The sequence below is a fragment of the Saccoglossus kowalevskii genome, chromosome 16 (genome assembly GCF_978046115.1).
Source record: "Saccoglossus kowalevskii chromosome 16, keSacKowa6.1, whole genome shotgun sequence".
Lineage (NCBI taxonomy): Eukaryota > Metazoa > Hemichordata > Enteropneusta > Harrimaniidae > Saccoglossus > Saccoglossus kowalevskii.
The window spans coordinates 26,956,047-26,983,797 of record NC_140656.1 but is presented as its reverse complement, the minus strand read 5'-3'; the positions used below and the strand labels follow the sequence as shown (position 1 = coordinate 26,983,797).

The window sequence follows — 27,751 nt, the reverse complement described above, 5'->3', positions numbered from 1 at the left end:
ATGTGCATCAAACAAGTCCACTTTCCAAAGCGGTAGATGGGTGACAATTGCCGTTTTAGACGATATTTCCCACTGAGCCTGAGAAGCACTTTGCCGCCAGAGGGCGCGGATCACTGTGATATTGTTAGAAACTTCTTTCTAAGGTTTATGCGTAAACAAACGTAATTACCGGTAATATTAGTTGGCATAGATTTGAAGATGTCATATGATCTAGAACATGTAATTTTAAATTGTTCAGTTTGATACTATATTTTGATGACTGCGATGGGATATGATGTATCGTGACTTGAAAACACTGTTCTGGTAGTATATATTTATATGCACTTATGCACTATGATTGTGTTGGAACTACACTAACAATCACTGCACATGTAATAGTGGTTTTTATTTTTCATCTATAACGAATACTTCTGCGCGTCCAGTCAACGCAGCATGCTTATGATAAAACTGGGGGATTGAACAAAAATCAGTTTGTGTCCATGATGCATATTTAAGTATATACTGATAGTAGTGTGGGTAATATCTCACGGCACCCACCGGTTACAATGGTATGATATTCTAATGTGAACAATGTTTACGATATTGATCGTTTTACTTATTAATCGTATATGGTTAGTTGTCAGAAGGGAAACAAATCGTATTACGAAATGTGGCTTACATGCGACAACAATTTGTTACATCGTTATACCGCATTAGTCTTGCGCTTCGTAACGGGTAATAGTTATATTATATTATTACAAACATCGAAACATTCCTGCAAAGTGCGACTGGCGAGTAAACGTCAAACATGTCGATTTATCATGCATAAACATAACACACTTCGTCATTTACAGCGATTTGAATAACGTAACAACTAACATATATTGTCTTGTTGCCAGGTTTAAATTGATTATCAAGTTATCAGTGGATTGGATTTGCATAAAACTTGTTTTTCAAGTCCAAATGAAATGTACACGTTAAACAACTTAATATATTCAAGTGACCGCCAGTGAACTCGAAACAACAACTTCATTTTTGCGGAGCAGATTTGAAATCCAGCAAGAAAAGAGCCAGACTTTCCACGAAATATGGAAATGTTCGCGTGTAACAACGACCTGTATTATGTTAAAACACAGGAAGTAGAAATATCATGTAAGTCGCCCATCTCAAAAAGGCGAAGGATAAAAACAATCGTCAGCCAGTGAGTTATTGGGGATGAATTGTTTTGCGCATGCGTCTTGCTGAACCTCGCCAGGAATGTGAAAGTTGACAAGGACGAGCGTGATCACTTCAACTTTGCGATGTAAAATAACACCGTGATAGCACTAGCGCACTCGGGTCGAGATATATTGATGGGGCCAGCTATGGGAATTACAACTCCGCCGTATTGTCATCTGTTTTGCGAACTGAACTAACTGTTTACAAGACGATGCGACCTGCGTTAATGTGTAGGACCAATACCGTGACGGCGAAACAAATACACCGGAAAATATCGAAAATCAACCAGTGTGTAAATTATAAGTGTCACTGACATTTCGACGTCGCTTAAAAATACACACTGGTTAAATTCCACGAGAAAATGACTTATATTTTTCGAATAAACTAATGGATTACGTAATAACTGCCAAAACTCGCCCGTCACTGCCTCAGAAAGGCAACACTGTGAACGTGCACGCGATGTATATTTTACAGTCATGATATAATAATAATCATAATAATTATTAAAATAATATCTCCCAGAGAAAATAACAATGCTGCGCAATATATGCGAGAGAAAAAATAAAGAAAGTTCAACAAGAACTCTATTATCAAGAAAGTTGTTGTATTTGGAACACTGTGTCAATTTGAGTAGTTAATGTATACCTCACACAAAGGCGCCGTCCAACAATTATGGAGACGGGAATAATACATTGGACATTATTATACATTGCAAACATTCTATAAGAACACGAAACAAGTCTACACAAACAAAACACACATACAAACTCTGTTCTTGCGATGGGTTATCGCTGTAAAGATAGTTTGGGGCCCACTTAATACCGCGACTATGTTTGAGGAAAGGAATATATAAGGAAACAAAGATCACAAATATGGGTTATTGCTAGATTTTTGCGGCATAAATACGACAGTATTCTGTATATACTGTATATATTTGTCTTCGTTGCAGTGACGGGGATAATGATACGTATATGGCCAACAATGAACATAATGACGAGACATTTAAATTATTTGAACACACAACGAACAATGGCTCCCTTTCTGGAAAGATGAGATTAGAATATATAAAATCTCCCCAATTTTTTTAATGGTTTCCACATACCTCGCTTGAGCATGAAATACTGGTTACATAGACCTTGATTCCCATGGTTACGCTCGACGTATTGACTCTAAAATGCTCAGAAATATACCAGTCATAAAAAAAAACTTGTAAGACTTTCCTTCTCGGAGGCTCTTCGTCAAATACTGGGTCAAAGGTCGGACACTCGTAGTTAACGCGTTGTTGGTTAGATACAGCACGGTTCCATGGGGCAAATTACTCACGAGCGCTGTTAACAATGTTTTCTTTTGGGAGTTTCTTTTTGTGTCGGTCGTTTGCATTGCAAATCATGAGTGACAATTTACAGGAGAATAGTGAGTTGTACAATAAAGTCTGACACTGCGCGTTTCCGTGATTTTAGACATTTTCTAAATCGTTACATAGAAAAGTGTTATAAATCGCATAAAATCGATCTAATACAAATAATAACAAAAATAACTTCAAATATACGCACAACCATTAATAATGAAAAACAAAAACAGATAACCTTATGCTCGCAAACATTCACAATACATTTTTTTTACTTTTAAGAAATATACGACAAACCAACAAAATTATGAAATTCATTGCATTCAAAGGTGTGTGCGGCTGATGTACAGAAACTGTGAAATAACATTTGGCTGAACTGTTGCCATGGTAAAAACACTTTAGATTGGTAGTTATCTTGTCAAACTATGTAAGAGATACACTCATAATATTGTATGTATTATTAACATATGTTCAGGGGACGGTGTGTACCGATATGGTCGTGGAGTAAGTACCTAGCCAAATTGAAATTCTGGCCCAAAATAAGACGCTCATATAGTATTAAAGGCCGGTAGTCGCGCCGCGCATGTGCGACATTTGTGTAGATAAACATTAATTTTCCCATAATCCAATGCGCTTTTCTAATTAAATCACGAGCCAGAGTATGAGTTTTGCCCTGGGTGCCACTCTTACTAATTACAGTCGACGACTCCCTCGATACCTTCCAAAGACCAGCAAAAATACCCAATTGAAGCTAGGGAACCTCTCAGTACTCGTTGGTGTGCACAACATACATAATCGCCATATTTTTTTATATGCGCGGCGCGACAACAACCGCCTTTTAAAATAATTCAAATTACTCGGAACTTACCCCGAAAGGTTGATATCAATACTAACTTGCTTATTGGAGGTTGATGAAATTCGACATCGAAGAACACGGATTTAGAACTTGAATTACTGTAAAAGGGTTAATTATTCACTGGGTTTTAACTTTGCTTATTTCGCGTACTGGAAAATGCGCTAAATTAAAACCCAGTGAATATGTAAAATTGAGCATAGAACACGTTATCTAAATGATAAAACAGTGAATTTAAAACCCTCTGAATATGCCTGAAATGGAAAATCAGCAAAATTTGAACCCAACGAAAATTAATCATTTTACAGTACAAAAAAAAACAAAAACAGTAGAGTGTCATGTCTGAGATCTTGAAAGTCTGATAACAAAAAATGAAATGAATTCATTTTAGCTTACAGTAATAATTAGTAATCAATCAACATTTATAAAACTGGCATACTGGTGTAGTTATCGGAGGGGACAAAACCGACTGGGGATAGTATACGACAGCTAAACAGCGCCAACTACGTCCCGTGTGCAATGAGCCGTTGTCGAAAGGAAAAACAACATTTTGTTTTCAGTAGATTACTCTAAATCAAGAAACAATCTGTTCAAAGATAATGTACATAAATAAATTTTAAAAACATACTAAAAACATCAAAACTAATTGTTTGCCAAAATAATCAAAACTTATCAATTCTTTTCAAATGTATGAAATAATTTGTTACAACTAATCTAACTACCTAATTCTAGAATTGTTAAACGTGTATATAGATATACGTACAATATGAATGCAAATGAAAGCAATTCAGAAAATATTACACGAACCTTCAGATTTGGTACAATTTGGTTAGTAAAGAAGGTTATAGATGCTAATATTTCCCTGGCAGAATCCAAATAACGTGCAACTCAAAAGGCTGCTTTGCTATGAGCATGATTTGTACTACGAACTATGTGCCATTAATAAACTTAGTTCGTATTGTAATTTCAAGAGTCTGTTAAAGCCTGAAAAATACTTGTTTCAGATTTTATACATATGCATACACTGGCATGATTTTGCTATTCTAACCATACATTGTGCATTGAACAGAGGCGCCTTTTTGCTTGATTTCGAAAGGTAGTTTATTCCACGATCTCGGAACAGTATTTGCAAAGGTTTAAAGGATGGTAGTCGTCGCGCCACGCATGCGCGAGATATGTGTGTGTCATCACAGTCCCTCAATGTGTGGAGGGACTGTGGTCTCATATAAACAAAGATGGCGACGTTGGTCGTTGCGCAGATCAACAAGTACAGACTGAGACGTAGCCAAGCTTTAATTATTTTTTAGGTGATTGGAAGGTAACGAAAGAGTCACCAGTGGTAATTAGTGCAAGTCGAGCCCAGGTCAAACCACATACTCGTGATTTTCATTAGAAGAGCGCATTGAATTGTGAGAAAATCAATGTTTATCAACATAAATGTCGCACATGCGCGGCCCGACGACTACCGCCCTTTAATTTAGAGAATTGACTGTGATCTTGAACAGATATTACGTATTTGCTCATATATGTTAAGGAGACCAGACAAGGCATGTATGAGTGAGTCCACGAAGTGCCTTGTATGAGAGGAAAGTATTCTCTCAGTGTTGTCGGATACGGGAAGCCAGTGTTGCTTTAGAAATGAGATCGAATTTTCTTGTTCAAGTTGGTGATGAGACGAACTGCATTCTTCTGCAGTATGAGACCTGTACATTGTCATCTATCGGAGTTTAATTGTAGTATGAGACCTGTACATTGTCATCTATCGGAGTTTTATTGTAGTATGAGACCTGTACATTGTCATCTATCGGAGTTTTATTGTAGTATGAGACCTGTACATTGTCATCTATGGGAGTTAAATTGTAGTATGAGACCTGTACATTGTCATCTATCGGAGTTTAATTGTAGTATGACACCTGTACATTGCCATCTATGAGAAGTTTAATTGTAGTATGAGACCTGTACATTGTCATCTATCGGAGTTTTATTGTAGTATGAGACCTGTACATAGTCATCTATCGGAGTTTAATTGTAGTATGAGACCTGTACATTGTCATCCATATGGAGTTTAATTGTAATATGATGCCTGTATATTGTCATCTATATAGAGTTTAATTGTAGTGTGGGACCTGTACATTGTCATCTATAGAGAGTTAAATTGTAATATGAGACCTGTATATTGTCATCTATGGGGAGTTTAATTGCAGTACTAGACCTGTACATTGTCATCTATAAAGAGTTTAATTGTAGTACGAAACATGTACATTGTCATCTATGGGGAGTTTAATTGTAGTACGAGACCTGTACATTGTCATCTATGGGGAGTTTAATTGCAGTACTAGACCTGTATATTGTCATCTATAGAGAGTTTAATTGTAGTATGAGTCCCTTAGATTGTCGTTTATGGGGAGTTTAATTGCAGTACGAGACCTGTACATTGTCATCTATGGGGAGTTTAATTGCAGTACGAGACCTGTACATTGTCATCTATGGGTAGTTTAATTGTAGTACGAGACCTGTACATTGTCATCTATGGGGAGTTTAATTGCAGTACGAGACCTGCATATTGTCATCTATAGAGAGTTTAATTGTAGTATGAGTCCCTTAGATTGTCGTTTATGGGGAGTTTAATTGTAGTACGGGACCTGTACATTGTCATCTATGGGGAGTTTAATTGTAGTACGAGACCTGTATATTGTCATCCATGGGGAGTTTAATTGCAGTACGAGACCTGTACATTGTCATCTATGGGGAGTTTAATTGTAGTACGAGACCTGTATATTGTCATCTATGGGGAGTTTAATTGCAGTACGAGACCTGTACATTGTCATCTATGGGGAGTTTAATTGCAGTACTAGACTTGTATATTGTCATCTATAGAGAGTTTAATTGTAGTATGAGTCCCTTAGATTGTCGTTTATGGGGAGTTTAATTGCAGTACGAGACCTGTACATTGTCATCTATGGGGAGTTTAATTGCAGTACTAGACCTGTATATTGTCATCTATAGAGAGTTTAATTGTAGTATGAGTCCCTTAGATTGTCGTTTATGGGGAGTTTAATTGTAGTACGAGACCTGTACATTGTCATCTATGGGGAGTTTAATTGTAGTACGAGACCTGTATATTGTCATCTATAGAGAGTTTAATTGTAGTATGAGTCCCTTAGATTGTCGTTTATGGGGAGTTTAATTGCAGTACGAGACCTGTACATTGTCATCTATGGGGAGTTTAATTGCAGTACGAGACCTGTACATTGTCATCTATGGGGAGTTTAATTGTAGTACGAGACCTGTACATTGTCATCTATGGGGAGTTTAATTGCAGTACGAGACCTGTATATTGTCATCTATAGAGAGTTTAATTGTAGTATGAGTCCCTTAGATTGTCGTTAATGGGGAGTTTAATTGCAGTACGAGACCTGTACATTGTCATCTATGGGGAGTTTAATTGCAGTACGAGACCTGTACATTGTCATCTATGGGGAATTTAATTGCAGTACGAGACCTGTACATTGTCATCTATGGGGAGTTTAATTGCAATACTAAACCTGTATATTGTCATCTATAGAGAGTTTAATTGTAGTATGAGTCCCTTAGATTGTCGTTTATGGGGAGTTTAATTGCAGTACGAGACCTGTACATTGTCATCTATGGGGAGTTTAATTGCAGTACGAGACCTGTACATTGTCATCTATGGGGAATTTAATTGCAGTACGAGACCTGTACATTGTCATCTATGGGAGTTTAATTGCAGTACTAAACCTGTATATTGTCATCTATAGAGAGTTTAATTGTAGTATGAGTCCCTTAGATTGTCGTTTATGGGGAGTTTAATTGCAGTACGAGACCTGTACATTGTCATCTATGGGGAGTTTAATTGCAGTACGAGACCTGTACAGTGTCATCTATGGGGAGTTTAATTGTAGTACGAGACCTGTACATTGTCATCTATAGAGAGTTTAATTGTAGTACGAGACCTGTACATTGTCATCTATGAGAAGTTTAACTGCAGTACGAGACCTGTACATTGTCATCTATGGGGAGTTTAATTGCAGTACGAGACCTGTACATTGTCATCTATGGGGAGTTTAATTGAAGTACGAGACATTTACATTGTCATCTATGGGGAGTTTAATTGTAGTACGAGACCTGTTCATTGTCATCTATAGAGAGTTTAATTGTAGTATGAGTCCCTTAGATTGTCATCTATGGGAGTTTAATTGTAGTACGAAACATGTACATTGTCGTCTATGAGAAGTTTCATTGTACTAGTGTGAGACCTGTACACTGTCTTCTATAGGAAGTTCAATTGTAGTACGAGACCTGTACATTGTCATCTATGGGGAGTTTAATTGTAGTACGAGACATAGTCATTGTCTTCTATAGGAAGTTCAATTGTAGTATGACCTGTCAGTGTGTCTGCATCTTGTACCTTATATATCGGTTAAATTTCCACAGCTGACACATATTTTTGACAGATGTGTTTGTCGATAGGTACATGTGCGAATACCTGACCTGACTGAATGGGTCAATCTGTTTACATTCTGATGTATTGTACGGCGTGTATTTATTTTATTTTATATAGTTTATTTTATTTTAACTCATATATATGTTTTGTTATTTTTTAATTTATTATTGTTTTTTTTTATTACATATATTCAGAGGTACCTCTGATAATATCTTATTGCATCACGACCAAGTTGTAGGCTTTCGCAATTGCCTTAGTTTAAAAACCATAAACAAATATAGGCAATAAAAAAGCCCATATAAACATATTATTTTAATCAGATTATAAAAACAACTAAAGTAAGCGACATTGCATGATAAGAAATCACGTAATAAATGTCGCGTGATTTTCTATGACCAATCGCTGTCAACTTATAAATATTGAATGAAGTCATCTCACTACCCTATAACTTCATTAATATCACTACGCGCGAACGAAGAACGTAGCAATCATGATTTTCAGTATCATTATGGCTGGTAGCATGCTCATCTAGAACAATATCCCGTATTTCATTAAATTGAATACTAACAAACTGTATTTTTTCAGCAATGAGTTGGAATTAAAACTGAGCTATGTTTGATTCGCGGATGTCGAAAGGTCACGGATCTGTTACTCGGTTACCATTCGACTTTGGTACACGGGTCGTGTTTACATAATCAGCTGTTCCACTACATCGTATTTCCCACACCAGTGAGTTAATATTGTTACCATGGATCGAGCGCAAGACACAGTCGATGTTGTTATGTGGCGTCCCGACTCAAGAAAAAAGACAAAAATTGAAGAATTCCGACAGAAAGTCAACTGTGAACACCACCTGAATTTGGGTGAGTAAAGTTCGAATCAGGGCATCGTCAGCAGCGCACTTCGATCGGAACATTCACTGGGTGTGTACCTTCGATATAGCTATTGTTTAGTCTTCTATTGGCCACGTTTGCATTTGTAGAAATGATGTTCTAAATACTGCTAATAATTAAATCAGCAAAGTGTGAATGTCAAGTTTAGGTCTGAATGCATCACACCCTAATGAAGTTATTTGGTGTAAAATTGACAAAAAATTATTGAACAAAAACAATGACTTGTATATAGCCTGTGTTTATATACCACCTGAAAATTCCCCCATTTATAAAAAGATTGATAATGATATCTTTCAGCTGCTGGAAAAGGACATCACTAATTTTTCGTCCAAAGGTGATGTAATTTTAATGGGAGATTTTAATTCCAGAATTGGCAAAACTGATGATCTAATCAATGACAATAATAATAAACATTTACCAATGCCAAATGACTACATTAATGATCATTTTAAAACAAGGAAAAATATGGATATAAATTCTAAATCTAGTGTAAATAAATTTGGCAGAAAATTAATCGATATGTGCATGGAGTGTAATTTAATCATACTCAATGGTCGCACAATTGGAGACTCTGTTGGCAAATATACATGTTACACACCAAATGGTTGCAGCGCTATTGACTTTGGGATTATTTCAAAACTTTTTTATAACTCTGTACAATACTTCAAAGTTCATGAGCTATCTAATATTTCGGATCACTGCCCTATCTCTTTGTCTTTAGCCATAAACCAAATCATCTATAATGCCCTGAAAAAAAATAATAACAAAAATAAATTGGATCCATTACCAGCAAAATATATTTGGGATGTGGATACAAAAAATAAATTCTTGGCCTCTCTGCATTACAGTGAAAAAAATGAAATTACGGAATTTCTCCTAAAACAATATAACAATGATTCAGAAACAGCTTCTTCAGATTTTGAAAAAATCATATTATCTCTCACAGACCAAAATGTTAAAAAAATCACTCCAAAGTGTTTTAAAAAGAAAAACAAAACAATACTAAAAAAGAAAAAATGGTTTGATAATGATTGCTGGTTGCTTCGCGTAGAATTAAAAAATATTTCAAAATTACTGCAGAAACATCCACTAGACCCGATTATTCGTGGTAGATACTTCAAAACAAAAAAGCAATTCAAAAATTTAGTCAGGAAAAAGAAACATGCCCTAAAACAGTTAAAACTGAATGAGCTTGAAAAATCAAAAAGTGATACATCTAAATTTTGGAAAATACTGAATGATTTAAACAATGACAGTATAACACATTCAGATAATGAACCTATTTCACCTGGGGACTGGTTAATTTACTTTAAAAAACTGTTAAATAAAAACAACACTGTTCACTCTAATATGAAAACACATCTAGAAACTTTAGAGAAAAGTGTGGACGCAGTCAATACAGAATCTTTGAATGGTCCTATTCAAAAAAATGAAATTAAAAAAGCAATTAGCCAATTAAAAAATAATAAGTCATCAGCAGAAGACAAAATCAGTAATGAGGTTTTTAAATGTGGTGGTTATTACCTGTCAGACGCACTACAAAAACTTTTTAACATAGTGTTCATGTCTGGCAAATTCCCCGATTCTTGGAATACTAGTCTTATTGTACCCTTGCACAAATCTGGATCAAAATTGAACCCTTCTAATTACAGGGGAATAGCAATTTCAAGTTGTTTAGGTAAATTATTTAATAGTATTTTAAACACAAGACTAGTTTCATATCTAGAAAAAAATAATATCCTCTCTAATAAACAATTTGGATTCAGGAAAGACTGTCGGACAACAGACAATCTGTTTATCCTGAAAACTATTATTAATAAATACCTCCATCAGGACAAGGAGATCATCCATCAGGCAAATGATAAAAATAAATTGAAAACATCAAATAAAATTTATGCCTGCTTTGTAGACCTCAAAAAAGCCTTTGATAGTGTTTGGCATGAAGGTCTTTTTTATAAATTGTTGAAAAATGGTGTAAATGGTAATATGTACAAAATTATAAAAGATATGTATGGTGATGTGAAATATAAGGTAAAAACAAGAAATGGTTTAACAGAATCATTTTGTTCAAATATCGGAGTAAAACAAGGATGCAACCTTAGCCCAAGTCTGTTTAATTTATTTATTAATGACCTGCCTGATATTTTTGATAATGATCATTGTGACCCTACACTGTTACACAACACACCCATTAATTGCCTTCTTTATGCAGATGATATTGTGATTCTTTCAAAATCCAAAAGGGGATTACAAAACTGTTTGGATAAACTATCAGCCTACACATCAAAATGGCAGTTGTCTGTCAACACAGATAAAACAAAAATAATGATATTCAATAAGTGTAACAGACTCCTTAACAAGGAAATATTCTTTTATGAAGGAAAAGAAATCAATATAGTTAAAGATTTCAATTATCTTGGCTTAACTATGAGTCCAAATGGTAAATTTAAAGATGCAATGAAAAACCTAAAAAGAAAAGGAATAAAAGCCTTATTCTCATTAAAGACCAAAATTGGATCTGGTAATCTGGACATGTCCATACTACTGTCACTATTTGATAAACTTATCAGACCAGTTATTGTGTATGGGAGTGACATTTGGGGAGAAGAAAGCTCTACAAAATCAATTGTAGAGGATGTTCAGCTTACATACTATCGGTACATTCTTGGTATCTCAAAAAATACACCAATCATGGCAATATATAGTGAATTGGGAAAATTACCTCTTGACTCTTTTATTAAGAAACAAATGATAAAATATGCCAATCGTATTGCAAATTCCACAAATACTCTACTTCAAGAAGCATACTATGTCAATAAAATTATTAAAAGTAAATGGTTTAAAAAACTTGATCTGATATTAAATAATATTAACCATTCTTATCTTTTAAATGAAACAAATATTATCTCATTATCAAAATTAAAAACAATTGATGAGAAATTAAAAGAAGAGTTTACAACTGAGTGGAAAAATGAAATAAATAATGACAATAGGAAAAAATCAAATTCTAAAAATAAACTAAGAACCTACAAACTTTTTAAAACCAAAATAGAACAAGAAAACTACTTAACAATTATGAAAAACAGTGAACTTCGCAAATCCTTAACAAAATTTAGACTTGGCAACCACTGTCTGAAAATTGAAACAGGCCGGCATACAGGATTGGATTTTAAAGACAGAGTCTGCAATATGTGCGACAATGACCATGTTGAAGATGAACAACATTTTGTCACAAATTGTCCTCATTACAATGAAATAAGATCAAAACTTTACATTGTAGCTAATAAACGTATACCAAATTTTGACAAATTTAGTAATGAAAATAAATTCATATCATTACTAAGTGACGAGAAAATGACAATTCTTTTAGCTCAATATTTAAAAAACTGTTTTAATACAAGACAGCAGCACCTACATAAACTAAGCCAGTAATACATTCCTTGTATTCAACTTATTATCTTTTTTTTTTTTTTTATGCCTTTTTGTTCCCTTACTCTTTATGTGGTTATTTTTCTTTTACTAATATCTGATTTGTAACCCTTTTCATCCCCTCCGAGGGATGTTGTGTGTTAATAAATAAATAAATAAATAAATAAATAAATAGCCCTGTTTATTTGTACAGGGTTATGGACACCCTAAATTTTCAAATTCAAACAAACCAAAAAGCGTTTATTCGCGTTATTTGGTTGGGTTGGTCCATAAAAATCATTTGTTGAGGTATCGTCATTCAGTTTGATTAGTGTCATAACTTAGCAACGATGTCTGAAGTTGTAAACTTCCACGATTGCTCGCGCCACATTCTGCCTCAGCCCAGTAGCCAATCAAAATGCATTTCTTGTCAGCACACCCCTGACACGCCTTTTTAATATTTTGCATACTCTGGTGATTCTAGCCAAGTCATACTATTTTAAATCCAAGGATATAACAAATATTAATTTTGAAGATTTTAAATCGAAACTGGTAAATGGAATCGTTTGATAACATCAGTGAAAACGTCACACCAAATACTCATAATATAACATGCTTCCAGAAATTGTAAAAGCCAATAACAATAAGATCACTTACTTTTCGTCATCGGAAATTCTATATCTGCATGTAACTACCCCCAAATAATGATGTTTTTAATATAATATAATAATCAAAACATATTTGTGAAGCGATCATAATAATAATATTACACGACTGAAACATCTGTGGTTGTATGGTTAATGGAATAACAAACATTTTGTATAAATAACTAACTGAAAGCAATTGTTGATATTGATACTATTTATGTTATCTTGCGTAGAATCGATTTTTCATCCAGTAAGATTCTGTTATTATGATACAAATTGTATCATCTGTGTGTCTGGTGTTAAAGTCTGTCTTCTAACGATGGAATGCAATTTTGTACAGTAATGACACAATGCAATGGCCAAATATGGGCAGTGACATGGTGTACTGGTAATATTGTAATAATTAACACAAGAGAGTCGTCATCTGCGCATGCGACAGACAGTTATAGCCTGTTGTTGTTTACAAATAAGCATCTACCCATGAGCCTTTGCATTTTTAGCGAGCATTGTTATTGTCACTTAGGACCCCCCTCTGCTTTAATACACGCTATAATAAGTATATTGCACTTTTATATTTTGTTCATAACCGAACAACGATGAACCATTTATTTTTGCATGATACCTTACTTGCTGTAATTCGCTTATGGCGGTGCCTATGCCTACCATAGTTACCTGACATGAATTATTGCCGTCAGCTGGGACCATAACATACTGGCACCGTCTGCTATGGTTATGCAAATTATTATAAATCTCTACTACAAACTGACATGCACAATACCATATGCATTTTTATTTACACTGTAACATTGTTCCTAAAGTAAAAATATAATTAATCCCTTGAGCTTCCACTCACCTACTTGTCAGTCAATAACGGCAAATTTATTTTAGATTTTGCTACCACAAATTACATCACTTTTCAAAAATAATGTCATGTACACACGTAAATGTAAATTAGACTGTATACACCAAGAAAACATATTAAATAAATGTTTTCTACATGAATCTGAAAAATATTGTGATCTCTCATATTGTTATCTTTACATCATAAGTGACAAAAAAAAAAATAGTAAACAAGTATTATCCACTGTAGCTAAAACTATTTTACCCTAGGTGGAAGCCCAGACACTTTGACACAAGATGTACCAGAACCTGCATAATATGTTCTATATTTTGTCACTAATTTTGATTGAAACATAGCCAATCAGATTCACAAAAAGAATTAAATAACAATACATAATAAAAGTAATGCACCAACATTTTGGTTGTAAAATGATGGGTTAAATATGTTCTAATTGAAAATATAGCCAGAACTATTTTATTATTTTATTTTTGATTTTTATGAAAATTATGAAAATAAAAATGGAGGAAGTGCATTATATTCACACAAAATCTGTCATTGTTATTTTTAGAGAACTATGCTGAACTATGGCAGTGGTCGGTTAACCATTATGATGACTTTTGGGAAGCTGTCTGGAAATTCACTGACATTGTTTATTCTGAACCTTATGAGAAGGTGAGTACCGGTTTATGAAATGGACACTGGATGATGTCATTGGTGGAACCCCATTCACAGTGTCTGCACCAGGTCACATTATCCTACACAAAATGTTTGTTTTAACCGTAGACCTTCTATGTTTTAACTATAAAGACAATAGTCATTACTATTATTATCATCAAGACCATCGTGGTTGTCCAAAACAAAAGGATTTGGTGTAGCTTTGGTTTAATTAGCGTACATACTTGTTTAAACGCTGTAACTAGATAGAATGGGGTTCCGTAAGCATGTGCATAATGGTGAACTACTTGCAGAATGGACTTGTCAGCATTCAAGGATGGAAGGATGACATAGATGTCAGGTATACATGTACACTCATGCTATTTTCTGTTCTATATAAATTACGTGAATGATTACAAGTGGATGCCAGCAACAACATATTAATTGTCAGTGTTTGGAGATGAGCTGTTACAACACCTTTGGCCAGAATGATTTTTGAATGACACGTGTGAAAAAGTGAATTGGTTTCTGTTTTCGAATGTCATGCCATAATTGTCAGCTGGTAGCGTGGAACTATTGCTTCATGATTGTACATAATAACCCAATAAACATGTCATTCAATTTTTGACCAACTTTAGGAGTAGATTTCTGTGTTCTTAAACATTCTCAAAACAAAACTTTTGGTGATCTACTGCTTTATTACATTGATATTCTTTCCTACATGCATACATGTACATACAGCATGGATGTTTTTTTTTTTCAAGATTGAAAAGGTTTCATTTTTGGCAAAATCAATAGAAAGGCAACCTTTGCTTGTACTGAAAATAGTTGAGTTTGAGTCATTAACGCTGTGGTTTATTTTATCAGGTTGTCGATACTAATAAAAACATAAGCGATATTCCAGAATGGTTTGCTGGAAGTCGGTTGAATTACGCTGAGAATATGCTGCGATATGAGGACAACAAGGTTGCAATCTATGCAGCTGGTAAGTTCAATCTTAAATAATGATACTAAGTCTAATTCTTGTTCTCTGGCACAGTAGATTTGAAAAATTATGTTCTTGGGCACTCATTTCAAATTTAGAATCATCAAGTTCATGTACATTCAGTTTAATTAAATAAATATAATTATCAGCTAATTCATGTTCTAGGGCATTTATTTAAATACTTCTAGATAGAAATGTATGTTCTGGGGCAGTCAGTTTACTATTTAATACAGAAATGCATGTTCTGGAGTATTTATGTTTTAGGGCAATCAGTTTAATGTTAAGATAAAAATGCAATTTCTTATTACATTTACTTTAATATTTATTAGAAAATTCATGTTTTAGAGCAATCAGTATGATGTGTAAAATACAACTGCAATCAACCAATCACATATATGGTCAATAGCTGACCATGATTGTGTTTTATTGTGGACTAGATAATCCATGGTACATGGTTCAATGTTTTGTTTACTTCATTGCAGCTGAAGGAAAGGAGGAAGTTGAAAAGTTGACATTCCATGAGCTGCGGCAAACAGTGGCACAGTATGCTGCAGCTCTTAAAAAGATTGGTGTGAAAAAAGGAGACAGAGTTGTTGGTAAGAAAAGAATAAATAAAAACATTCCCAAATAATAAACAATTTTAAAACACTACAAATTCTTGCTATTTTATTCAACGGAAGATTTCCATGCCAACAATGATTTTATAATAATGATATGTTGTCAAGTGAGGTAGTCATTTTGAAATGGAATGGGTCAAAGTTCATACTGTGTTACAGGTTCATAGCTCGTAAATTAGTTTTGATATCTCACATGGTCTCTTAAAATTTTCAAACATTTAGTTATGGGAAATAATTCTTGTGTTCAACATCTTTAATTTCCATAATAATGTACATTATTTTCGCAGGGTACATTCCAAACTGTGTTGTTGCAGCCGTTGCTGTCATAGCAACAGCAAGTATTGGTGCAATATGGAGTTCTACTTCCCCTGACTTTGGAGTTTCGGTATGTGCAGTTGGTGATAGCACCAGTATATGACCATAAATAACTATCATATATTACTGAAAACTAGTTACATATTGAAGTGAAGTGATTTCCCTACCTCTTCCTAACTTAGAAATTACACAGTGTACATTTTGGATAACGATCGAATAGAAAGTTTGCTCTTTTATTGATACATGATACTTTGATATAACAATTCAATTTGACGAAATTTTTAACTCAACATATACAGCTCAGACAGATAAAAAAGAATACTGTTATTCTGTTCTCAAGATATTGGGCTTTTAAATTAGACTAAGTAACAAAATAAGGATTATGGTCATTTTGAATTACAGATTTGATAAAGGCAGCCATATTATGACATCACAGTTTATTTGCGAATTTAGATTGTTTTATATTAATTAATCAGAAATATATCAAATTTCAAAAGTTTAACAATGTATACAAGTTTCAGTATATAAATTATAAATTAGTCATGTCAACAGCCTTGAATATAGTATTTTTTTTAAGTAACTCTTTTTATGTTTATCAGATGTTGTACAAATGAAAAATTGTTTTAGAAATTGTTATCTGACCCAGACAATTTTAGAATCATGACCAATACTAGTATATATTCCATTGGGTGCATGCAGTTAGCGATAACTATCATTCTAAAAAACTCAAGGCTTGTCATGGATTGATGCCATAGATAGCATACATCTACGTAACAATGTACACAGTATGATGGGTAAATGCCATGATTGCCTGTAATAACAACGTATGTACAGGTTAATAGTGAAGGCGACTGTCTGCCTACATGTTGGTGTTGTCGTCAACATTTTCTTGTGGTCATGATTAATTTATATTTTGTTGATTTCCTTTTCAGGGTGTCTTGGATCGGTTTACACAAATCAAACCAAAAGTAATATTTTCTGTTGATGGCGTTGTGTATAATGGTAAATCTCACAATCATTTAGACAAATTGAAACAAGTTGTTCAAGGACTTCCTGATCTAGAGAAAGCTGTTGTTATACCCTATGTTAATAAAAAGAATAACTTAGATATATCGAATATTTCAAAAAGGTAGGTCTAAAACAAATGCCAATTGTTTTAAACCTACACACTAATCTTGAATTTTATGTTATTTTGTTTATGGCAGTGACGATGGTTTTTTTGAGTTTGAATTGTGAGTTGGAAAATGAAATGATATTTTTGTCCAAACAAATTTGTAATAAATGTGCATAAACGAACACCAATTACAATATTAGAATATTATTGAAATTATAATATAGAATAACTCAAATCCATATGGTCATAACAATCATGACTCAACTCTTACATATTTGATTACACTTATCAGTCGTCAGAACAAATTGTGCCAAAGCAGTTCGAATAACAAATAAAATTCAACAATACATATTTGGTCAGTCATTATATGTTTATCTCTCTTGTATTCCCAGTGTTTTCCTGGATGATTTCTTAGACAGCGGTTTGACGGAAGATGGACAGGTGCCTCCGTTGGAATTTCTGCAGTTGCCTTTCAATCATCCTCTATATATCATGTATTCCTCAGGCACCACTGGACCCCCTAAGTGCATGGTACATTCTGCTGGGGTGAGTGACATATTAATAATGTCTTTCTCTGGTACATGTGCCACTGGACCCCCTAACACATGGTCCATTCTGTTGGGGGTGAGTGAAATACAGTGGCCCCTCGCTAAGTCGCGGGTGTTGGGATCCAAGCAAAAATCGCGACTTATCGAGGGCCGCGACTTACCGAGGGACGTCGTGAAAGAGGGAGGTCGTGCATTGAAAAACATATAAAAAGCACATATAAACCCTCGGTTTAGTTAATTGATGTATCATCACATGTGTCAGGCAGTATTCGAATAAAATCATGATTATGTTTGCTGTAAACATTGCGTTGATTATTTTGTTTGTGTCTGATATTATGTGGGCCGCTTGCTGTTGCTTGCGACTTCGACGGTAACAGCTTCCAAAATAAACCAGTTTCATCGCAATTATAAACATGTTCGTCAAAATAACCACCTTCATAGATAATTTCTCTCAGTTTTTCGGGAAAAGTTCCGACAGCGTCAATGTTCCCAGATCGAGCTTCACCTTGGATTGAGACTGCGTGTCTTCTTTGCCATCGCAAGAACCACCCTGAACTGGCCTTAAATTCAAAGTCGTCATATCTGAGTTGTATGCTTTGCATTGGGTGATGGGACCAGATAGTGGAGTTCCGGCAGACCGTTCTTAAAGAAACGTAAACAGCTTTATCGGTGTCATCATTGTCGGACACTTTCGCTTGTTTTTCTGTTCAGTCCCGCCTCTTGGTCAACTTTGAAAACAAATTTACTTTTCATTTTTTACCCACCCACGAATAGTGGGCTCAACCACGTGCAACCCTTAACTTGGTTTGACACGGTCGATCGCCGTGAGTTTATGGCGTACGAACAGGCTGTATAGCTTTCGCTTTGACATGCTGCTCAATTGAGAAATAGAGATCAGAATTCTATGAATTCAACTCATTGTAGCGAGTTTTTGTAGAGGTATACCAAAATGGGACCGGCCAAGAAGTACGTACGGCCACTACTCGACACCCCTGTTGACACCTTGAGTAAGGCCACTGTTGCTCATTGCGTCTCAGCAATTGACGAACAGTGGGTGTTAAGTTGTCTCTTTAACGGTTAGTTAAAAACACTATGCCACGAAACATTAGTCTTTGTACTTCAAAATTGCTGTCAAAACACAATAGAAATTTTGGGAGCCATCCAAGTACCCGCGACTTAGCCGAATCGCGACTTACCGAGGCGCGACTTAGCGAGGGGCCACTGTATTAATGTATTCCTCAGGCACCACTGGACCCCCTAAGTGCATGGTACATTCTGCTGGGGTGAGTGAAATACTAATGTATTTCTCTGGTACCACTGAACCCTCTAAGTGCATTCTGCTGGGGTAAATAATATTGTAAAATGCTTTATTTTAGCTGGAATTAATTTTCGCTGAAAAGACTCTTTTGGGTGTTTTGTATGGAGTTTAATTTTCACTGATTTCTGACGTGTTGAATTGAGTTAAAAATATGTGAAAAAAAAGGTATATTTGCTGGATTTTTTACAGTAAATAAATGTGTTTTCCTGGTACCACTGGACACGATAAGTACAATAAATTCAACAAGAGTGAGTGAAATATGAATTCCGCTGGCATTGCTGGACCCCCTAAGTACATTTACATTCCACTATGTTGAGTGAAATATTGTGTTTTCCTTTGGCACCACTGACACGATTTTTGCTGAAATTAAATCATTTTCTATTTGTATTTGCAGGGTACACTTATAAAACATCTAGAGGAGCATGTGTTGCAAGGTTGTATGACGAGGGATGATATTCTCATGTATTATACTACAGTAAGTGTAACAAATATATATCATCATACCAATCACTTTTAGCCTACCGTACTCGTGATCATCTAATTTCTGATTGGATCAATCTACGCTTTTGATTAGAGTTCTTCAGACACTGGGATTCAATCAATGAATACAACTATAGTTGAACCTTGAATAACGCATTGAATAACGCATGAAATTGACATAACTCCATCGCGATAGGGAGATGGTCACTTCACAATAATAAAAAGATTATTATCATGATTCAATGCATCCCATTCTATGAATCTAGTGCAGTCATTGGTAATTGTGTACATGTTGACTGGTCCCACTACATATTAATTTGATATGTTTTGATTTGATTTACAGACAGGTTGGATGATGTATAATTGGATGTTAACAGCTTTAGCTGTTGGTTCTACTATAGTCTTGTATGATGGTTCACCGCTGGTGCCAACACCGGATGTACTGTGGGATCTCATTGATCAGCTTGGGTAAGTTAGATTTGAGGTAGAAGCCTACTCAACATTTTCATAAATCACACGATAATGTTCATTTGTTTATTATTTACGATCATGAAGCTAATGTCTCATGGTACAATGAAATAGCATTATCACACCAGTGATAAAGTGATAGATCTGGTCATGATGTTTGGAATTTCTTTGAGACTACTTTCAGAAGATGAACTAGGGTTATGGTTCAAGACCGGTCAAGTGACCAAAACCATAATGAAATAATGTGTAATTTGATCTCTACACACAATGTTCAATTGTGACCTGTGTACTAATCAACACTCTATATGTACATGTTTGTATGTAATTTTTTCAGGGTAACAATTCTGGGTACAGGCGCTAAGTGGCTGTCAGTTTTAGAAGACAAAGGCGTGCATCCGGGTGAGGTTACTGAATATTATTGTTGTAAGAATTTTGCAAGAGAAAAATTTTCGTGAGAAATTTTACAAGTTAGTTAAAATTGCATAATTTTTGTATTGTGAAAATTTCATTGAGGGTTCGTAATAGTGTGCTCTCTAACAGAAATTAATAGAAAAATAAAATTGTATGGGATTGTAAAGGTGCTTTGAGGCACAAACAAAAGTTTTTACGTTTATTTTGTTTATAAAATGAATTTCATTTCAGCAAATTAGAAATTCTCTTGTAAAATGTTTTTTCAAGATCACGATATTAGTGTACAATTTTCTGTTGGGTAAATGACGTGTCAGTGAATCACAACAAAAAGTTGCGTTACAGAAAATCTTTGTGCATCATACTGGTTTAGAGGGCACACTGGTCTTAAAATTTCAGTCACAATGTCTTTTAAGAAATATTGACCTCAAGAATGCCATTTATAATGAATCATCTAGTCTCATATATTTTTAGCAAGGAAAATTACTAATGAAACTCAAAAAAAGGATGTGGGATCATATAAATTTGTGAGATCCAAACAATCCCATTCAGAAATGTGAATTTTCTCACTTTTTTACAGATGCTAGTCTCACTTCCAACTATTTTCTACATCATAACTGTAGAGGGCGCTGTCCTATTAAAAACTGATCTGTTTGAGATTATATGTTTTTATATGTTTAATTTCTAATAGCGGAAACTCACAGCCTGAAAACTTTGAATTGTATTTTATCAACTGGATCACCATTGAAGCCGACCAGCTTTGAATATGTTTACAAACACGTCAAGAAGGACATAATATTGGGATCTATCACTGGTAGGTGTGATCTTTTTACCAGTATCTTGAACAGATCAATATGACCTGGCTTCTATTGTTGATAGACATTGACATAATTATGTGCTAAGTGGCATTTACTCAAAAGTAAAAATAATATGACAGAACCCCACAGGCTTTTGTGAGGTATGGAAGTTATTTTCATGGGTGATGCGGTGTATCCTGTGGCTGTGGGAGTGAAAATGCAGCATGGATACATCTCCTCACAAGTGTCTGAGTGCATACTTTGAGGTATATTCATAATAACCTTATTATTATACATCTTTTCCTACCAAGGATACATCATGAAAATGCCGAAATCCAAAAAGTTTAGAACACAATCAGCGAACTTCTTTGTATGGAGTCCGGTCAAACCATGGTGGCAGCCATGTTTGTTTTTATTATTAGAGGACGCTTACGCGCATAATCATCCCTTATTTGGAATTCGCATTTCCTAATATGGTAGGATGAAAATACCCTGTACAATACCGCAAAACTACGGCACGCTGTAACTTATGGCGTTATGGTGACAGATGTATAATAATAATTATTAATATCATTGATGTGAAAATCATTTGTTTAGGTGGTACAGATATCATTGGTTGCTTTGCCGGTGAGTCGTGGATGTTGCCGGTCTACAAAGGAGAGATACAGGGACCATTTTTAGGCATGGCCATAGAAAGCTGGGATGACTCTGGTAAGGCAATTTCTATTGTTCTGTTTCCATTGTTGCAGTGTCATTACTCTGTATGCATGTGGGGAAGCGTGATTTAATTTTTTTTTTTTTAATTTTATACTAAATGGATGCCATTACTTTCTATAAAAATAATATGCAGGTTTATTATTTTAAGATGCATAATTTGTAACAATTTTTTCTCTTTTTTTTTAAATCTGCAGGGAAAGCAATATATGATGAAAGTGGTGAATTAGTATGTACAAAACCGTTTCCATCCATGCCAACTCATTTCTGGAATGATTCTGAGGGTACTAAGTATCATAAAGCTTATTTCAATAAATATGAAGGTGAGTTTTTCTTCTTATTTGTGTCCATGTCATGAACAAACTTCAAAGAAACCTACGATATGCTTGACGTATGGTCACCATAATTCTATAAATTTGAATATAAAAAAACCTGTAAAGTATAACTATGAAATATAATACATTACAAATCCCCCCCACTCCCTTAGTTTACTTCAGCCACTGATGTATTGTTTTTTGTTTTTTTTGACAACACTTTATGCCTCGATGTCACTGTACACAAGACAGTGTAGTAAGATCATAAATTGTTATTTAATTGAAATAGCTGAACTGTCAATCATTCACACTGACTCCTCCCATCAAGACAACAATTTGTTATTTTCGTTTTTCACAAAACAATATGATATTAACCGCTAATTTATGAGAAACAAAAGTACTATTATCCTAAAAGCCCCAGTTCATTTAAACAAACATACATTGTCTAAGTTGAATAGAACCAATATTAATCATGTTATAACAACTGGTACATTAATTTCATGTTGTATTTTTTGTTTTCGAGTGAGAAGAAAAAAAAGAAATCTCAGTGATTCCTAAAATATTGTGAGCCATTGTCTGTCCACATGTTCCGGGGCGCATATGTATTTTTTGCTATTTAGTGCTGAAAAACAGAAAACAAGTCAGTATTTTATTAAAGTAACTGGCTATCAGTTGATTTCTACATCGCTGTAACAGAATAAAAAAACACAACTGACAAGTTGTAAACAGATTTAGGTAGTTTCTATTCAGAGTTTGATTAAACATACTTGACTACCAAAATCAGTTTTTAATCATCATTTATTTATTTTAATTTCGTTGGTGAATATCTCAGGAATTCCTTTTTTTCAGGTGTATGGGCACATGGTGATTTCTGTCTAATAAGTTCAAGGACTGGTGGCATTCTAATGCTGGGCAGAAGGTATGATCTCACAAGTAATCAACACTAGTGTTTCCTTTAAGCAAATTTGATGTTCAGCAGCTTTGTTATTATCTCAAAGAAAGTTGTGTCAAATTTTGTTATTATTAACTTACGACATTGAGGTAAAAGTTGCTCTATTCACATGATAACATTTTACTTTTTCTCCCTTATTTAGTGATGGTACTCTGAATCCTAATGGCGTTAGATTTGGCAGTGCTGAACTCTATAATATTGGTAAGATATTTCAAAAGGTGAAAAAATGATACCCAACACTGACCATGTATGTATCAAATGACTTGCTGTATGAAGTTATGTATTTTTTTTTTAAGTAAGGGAAAAAAAAATCAAAATACAGATGCAGGGATTGAACTTCTTTGTTATTTGCTTATGGTCCCATACAAACTGGAAAGTCCCTGCCTGTCTAAAAAGGACAAAAAAATATCAAGTACTGTGGAATACTTTATTTTCGCTGGAATTCATTTTCGCTGAAAAGGCTTTTTGAGCGTTTTGTATGGAATTTATTTTCACTGATTTTTGATGAGTTTAATGTGAAATATAAGAAAGAAAGTATATTCGCTGGATTTTATTTTCATGGAATCATCCCTTCAGCAAAAATAGCGAAAATAAATTCCAAGCGAAAATAAAGTATTCTACAGTATTTAATTCTAAGTAGGGGGGGGGTCGTTTTGGAAGGCTATCTGCTGATTTCTACCGCACTGTTGCATCACAAGATTTCACTGAGATCTTGTCTCATGTCACAGAAGCTGCTTGCCTTATCTTTATCCGCCCTTGCTTGAAAGTAAACAAAAATAGCTTGAGAACTTACTAGCCCAGTCATGCTCTTGAATTTCACAGCATCATTTTTTTTCTTGAAATTTCAGTTGAAAGCTTTAAAGAAATACAAGATAGTTTAGCTGTTCCACAAAACAACAAAAATGGAGATGAAAGAGTTGTTCTCTTTCTGAAGATGGAGTCAGACTATGAATGCAATGATGAACTTGTAAAGAGTTTGAAGAGTACCATCAGAACCAGGTTATCTGCCAGGCATGTTCCTGCCATTATAAGAAAAATAGACGACATTCCGGTACGACTTACTTTCGTGTTTTCCAATTTTGGTAGATTTTATGTTAATACTTATTTGAGAGGAGTCAAGTGAACATTCCATTATTGCCAAGGGTCGACTGGACAGTTTAAAATTGAGAGGGGTTGACTGAACAGTCCAATATTGTCATCACTGTCCCGAATTGCCCCACTCCTGTGACATAAAATTCCCAGCCGACATAATTTCCATTATTTTTATTTCCTTATTCATGCATCGCTACAATTGCGAATACCAGATTTTGCAACGTTTGACAACTAGTGTATTGGGTAGTATTATCAACAACTTTGAACACATATCTAATGACATAAATACAAACTGTCCGCAAAGAGCAGTATTGTTAGCCAGAAAATGGGAGTTATAATGGGAGGCCACAAGTGCGAGTCATTAGTCATTATTACCTTAATAGTCTAGTCTGGTTTGGTGCACTATGGTGCATAAGCAGTTCATGCAGACCAGAAACAATTTGAGTTTGGGTCAAAACAGTACTAGTTTCATTCAAATTGTTATTTTTACTTTTCAGTATACGATTAGCGGCAAAAAAGTGGAGGTAGCTGTGAAACGAGTGATATCTGGTGAGGATGTCAAAGTTCGTGGAGCGTTTTCCAACCCAGACTCACTAGATTTGTACTGTAACCTTCCTGAACTACAGGGATATTGAAATACCAATTGTCGGGATAGCGTCAATTTACTATAATGGACAAAAAAATAGAGCGTTGAACAGATTGAAATACGACGTGATCAGAAGACTACCCCATAAGTCTTCAGTATTACCGGTATATTATTATGATCTCAAACATATTCATTCATATGTTGTATTTGGGTGTATATTTCAATGCTATTGCTACTGTGTCAACAAATGTTTCACTTACATGTATAAGTACAGTGGCCCGTCACTAAGTCGCAGGTGTCGGGATCCAAGCAAAATTTGTGACTTATCGAAGGTCTCGACTTACTGAGGCAACACTCAGTGAGGGGTCACTGTATTCATGTCTACTTTTTGTCCAACCACTTATTTAATATTTAATAAACAAGTTACACGGTTTCTTATGATGTTGAATGTAATTACTGTACTATAATAGATGTTTCCATGGCAACATTAATAGTACTGTATGTTAAACATTGTATAATTATGTGAATGTGAATTTTAGGAAAAATTTACTTAATAATTGTGCTTATAAAGATACATTTTTTTATTTTTAAGTCATATTAGGAAAGAAAAAGTGTGCTATCCATGATTCATAGAGTACAATTTATGTGGATGACACTACTCAAAAATTATATTTTTGAGTAAATAAAAACATAAATTTTGAATAATTTTGTCAGAATATGCATGATTTTTTTCTACCGAAACATTTGAGCAAATCTAAAATTTCAAGGTAAATTTGGGAAAGTTACAATTATTTTAATCATTATATATTCTTATTTTGAAAGGATCAAATATATAATTTGGATATTTTAAAAAAATGAATTGCAAAAAAAAAAATCATTCCAGACTTTCAAATTGGTCACCTCTGAAGATGTGCTTAGGTGAAAAGAACTCTGAAATAAAAGGTTGAATTTTGAGGAAATGTTATTTAAAAAAAAATGTATGTACTATATAGAAATATGGTATAATTAAATATGATCAATGTTTTTTTTTTGGTTATTTTTTATTTTCCTTGATGGCGCCACCTATGCTCAAATCAATAATACTTTTGTTTATTATAGTTTGCTAAATGTTACTTTGTCTATAAAAGATAATTCTCAATGGCATCCATGTTTTATATTTTCTTCAATGGCGCCACCAATGGTAAAATTAATAATACTTTTGTTTATTATAGTTCATTGAAGGTTATGTTGTCTGTAGATGATTTTTCAATGGTGACCATGTTTTATCATATTTTTCTTCAATGGCGCCACCTATAGTCAAATCAATAATACTTTTGTTTATTATACCCGGTAGTTTACTGAAGGTTAAGTTGTCTGTAAAAGATGATTTTTCAATGGCGACCATAATTTATCATATTTTTTTTTCAATGGTGCCACCTATGGTCAAATTAATAATACTTTTGTTTATTATAGTTCACTGAAGGTTACGTTGTCTACAGAAGATGATTTTTCAATGGTGACCATGTTTTATCATATTTTTCTTCAATGGCGCCAGCTACGGTCAAATCAATAATACTTTTGTTTATTATACCCGGTAGTTTACTGAAGGTTATGTTGTCTGTAAAAAATGATTTTTTTTTAATGGTGACCGTGTTTTATCATATTTATTGAATGAGTGCAATTTTGTTAATATTGAGAATTGTATTGAAAGACAAATATATTTTATGCAACATAACAACTTAGAGAAGAACTTGCAGTCATATACAGAACATGGTCCTTTCAACTTTCAATTGTCTGCATTACTGTAAACTTGGTGAAACAAGCTTTTGCAAAAGTCATTTTCATGCTCTTATATTAATATCAGAAATGGACTTATCTGAAAAAAATGAAATGAACTTAATTTATGGCACATGTCTGAAGTGCATATTTAACAAAAATAAATATACAAAACGATCAAAACAGCTTTCTACTTTGACGCCAATAGCTGACACAAATTTCATAGTTGACACATATTTGCGAAATTCAAATATGAAATGATTACGCGCATAAGCATCCTCTAATAAAAACAAACATGGCTGCCGCCAGGGTTTGACCGGACTCCACACAAAGAAGTTCCCTGATTCTGTTCTAAACTTTTTGGATTTCGGCATTACAATGATGTATCTTTGGAAGGAAAAGATGTATAATAATAAGGTTATTACGAGGATACCTCAAAGTATGCACTCAGACAGTACGCGTCGCATTAACCTCAGCTGTACTGTCTTTGTGCATACTTTTAGGTATCCTCGTAATAACCTCATAATATAGTATGGTTGAGAAATACGATGCCCAACATCAAAGCAAAGAAATTACCATGCAAACAAAATAATACAGTTTTAGTTTTGTTTGAATAAACCTGGGAAAATAATTTCTAGATTTATGGTATATCTTTTTAATAAAGATCAGTAAATGAATCATATTTCACTGTGGTATTTTTGTTTTTTTTATTTGCTGGAAATCAATATGACAACAATAAACTAAAGAATTCATCAACTTTGTATTTGATGATTTCAATGGGGATTTGCATGTCACACGTAATTTTTACCATAGAGGGTGTACTTCACTGTAGTTGAAATGTCCTCAAAGAATGGTTGATGCCAGACCACCAGAAACAAAAATGTTATCTTCATCGCACCTGAATACCAAGGTCAATTTTGTCAACTTTAACAAATAAACCTGCTTATTTTTTTTTTCGCAAAATTAAAAAATACTGAATAAA

At 34.2% G+C, this 27,751-nt stretch overlaps 2 protein-coding genes across 3 annotated transcripts in view; one reads left to right on the top strand and one right to left on the bottom strand.

The window, feature by feature from the left end:
- Positions 1 to 12,846, bottom strand: part of LOC100376833 (uncharacterized) — a 25,626-nt gene extending 12,780 nt beyond the window's left edge. Inside the window, exon 1 of one of the 2 annotated variants that reach the window (XM_085491294.1) lies at positions 12,822 to 12,846. In XM_085491294.1, the coding sequence (XP_085347420.1) occupies positions 12,822 to 12,831 (10 nt within the window). In that variant the 5' untranslated portion in view covers positions 12,832 to 12,846. Of the gene's footprint in view, positions 1 to 2,299; positions 2,467 to 12,821 lie in introns of those variants that run through there. The other variant, XM_085491293.1, reaches the window with a different exon arrangement.
- Positions 8,332 to 27,751, top strand: LOC100376683 (acetoacetyl-CoA synthetase-like). The gene is made up of 17 exons (XM_085491292.1): positions 8,332 to 8,726; positions 14,221 to 14,324; positions 15,174 to 15,291; positions 15,774 to 15,887; positions 16,196 to 16,293; positions 17,156 to 17,352; positions 17,730 to 17,883; positions 19,598 to 19,678; positions 20,027 to 20,151; positions 20,486 to 20,550; positions 21,251 to 21,373; positions 21,954 to 22,067; positions 22,268 to 22,393; positions 23,234 to 23,303; positions 23,479 to 23,537; positions 24,185 to 24,387; positions 24,926 to 27,751. The coding sequence occupies exons 1-17, from the start codon at positions 8,612 to 8,614 to the stop codon at positions 25,061 to 25,063; spliced, it is 2,004 nt and encodes a 667-aa protein (XP_085347418.1). The 5' UTR covers positions 8,332 to 8,611; the 3' UTR covers positions 25,064 to 27,751.

What these genes read in the sequence shown, in the direction of transcription:
- LOC100376683 (XM_085491292.1), top strand. Translation starts at nt 8,612, where the DNA reads ATGGATCGAGCGCAAGACACAGTCGATGTTGTTATGTGGCGTCCCGAC. An exon ending in AGAAAGCTGGGATGACTCTG is followed by an intron (nt 22,068 to 22,267) that starts GTAAGGCAATTT and finishes TTAAATCTGCAG; the next exon opens with GGAAAGCAATATATGATGAA. An exon ending in ATTCTAATGCTGGGCAGAAG is followed by an intron (nt 23,304 to 23,478) that starts GTATGATCTCAC and finishes TCCCTTATTTAG; the next exon opens with TGATGGTACTCTGAATCCTA.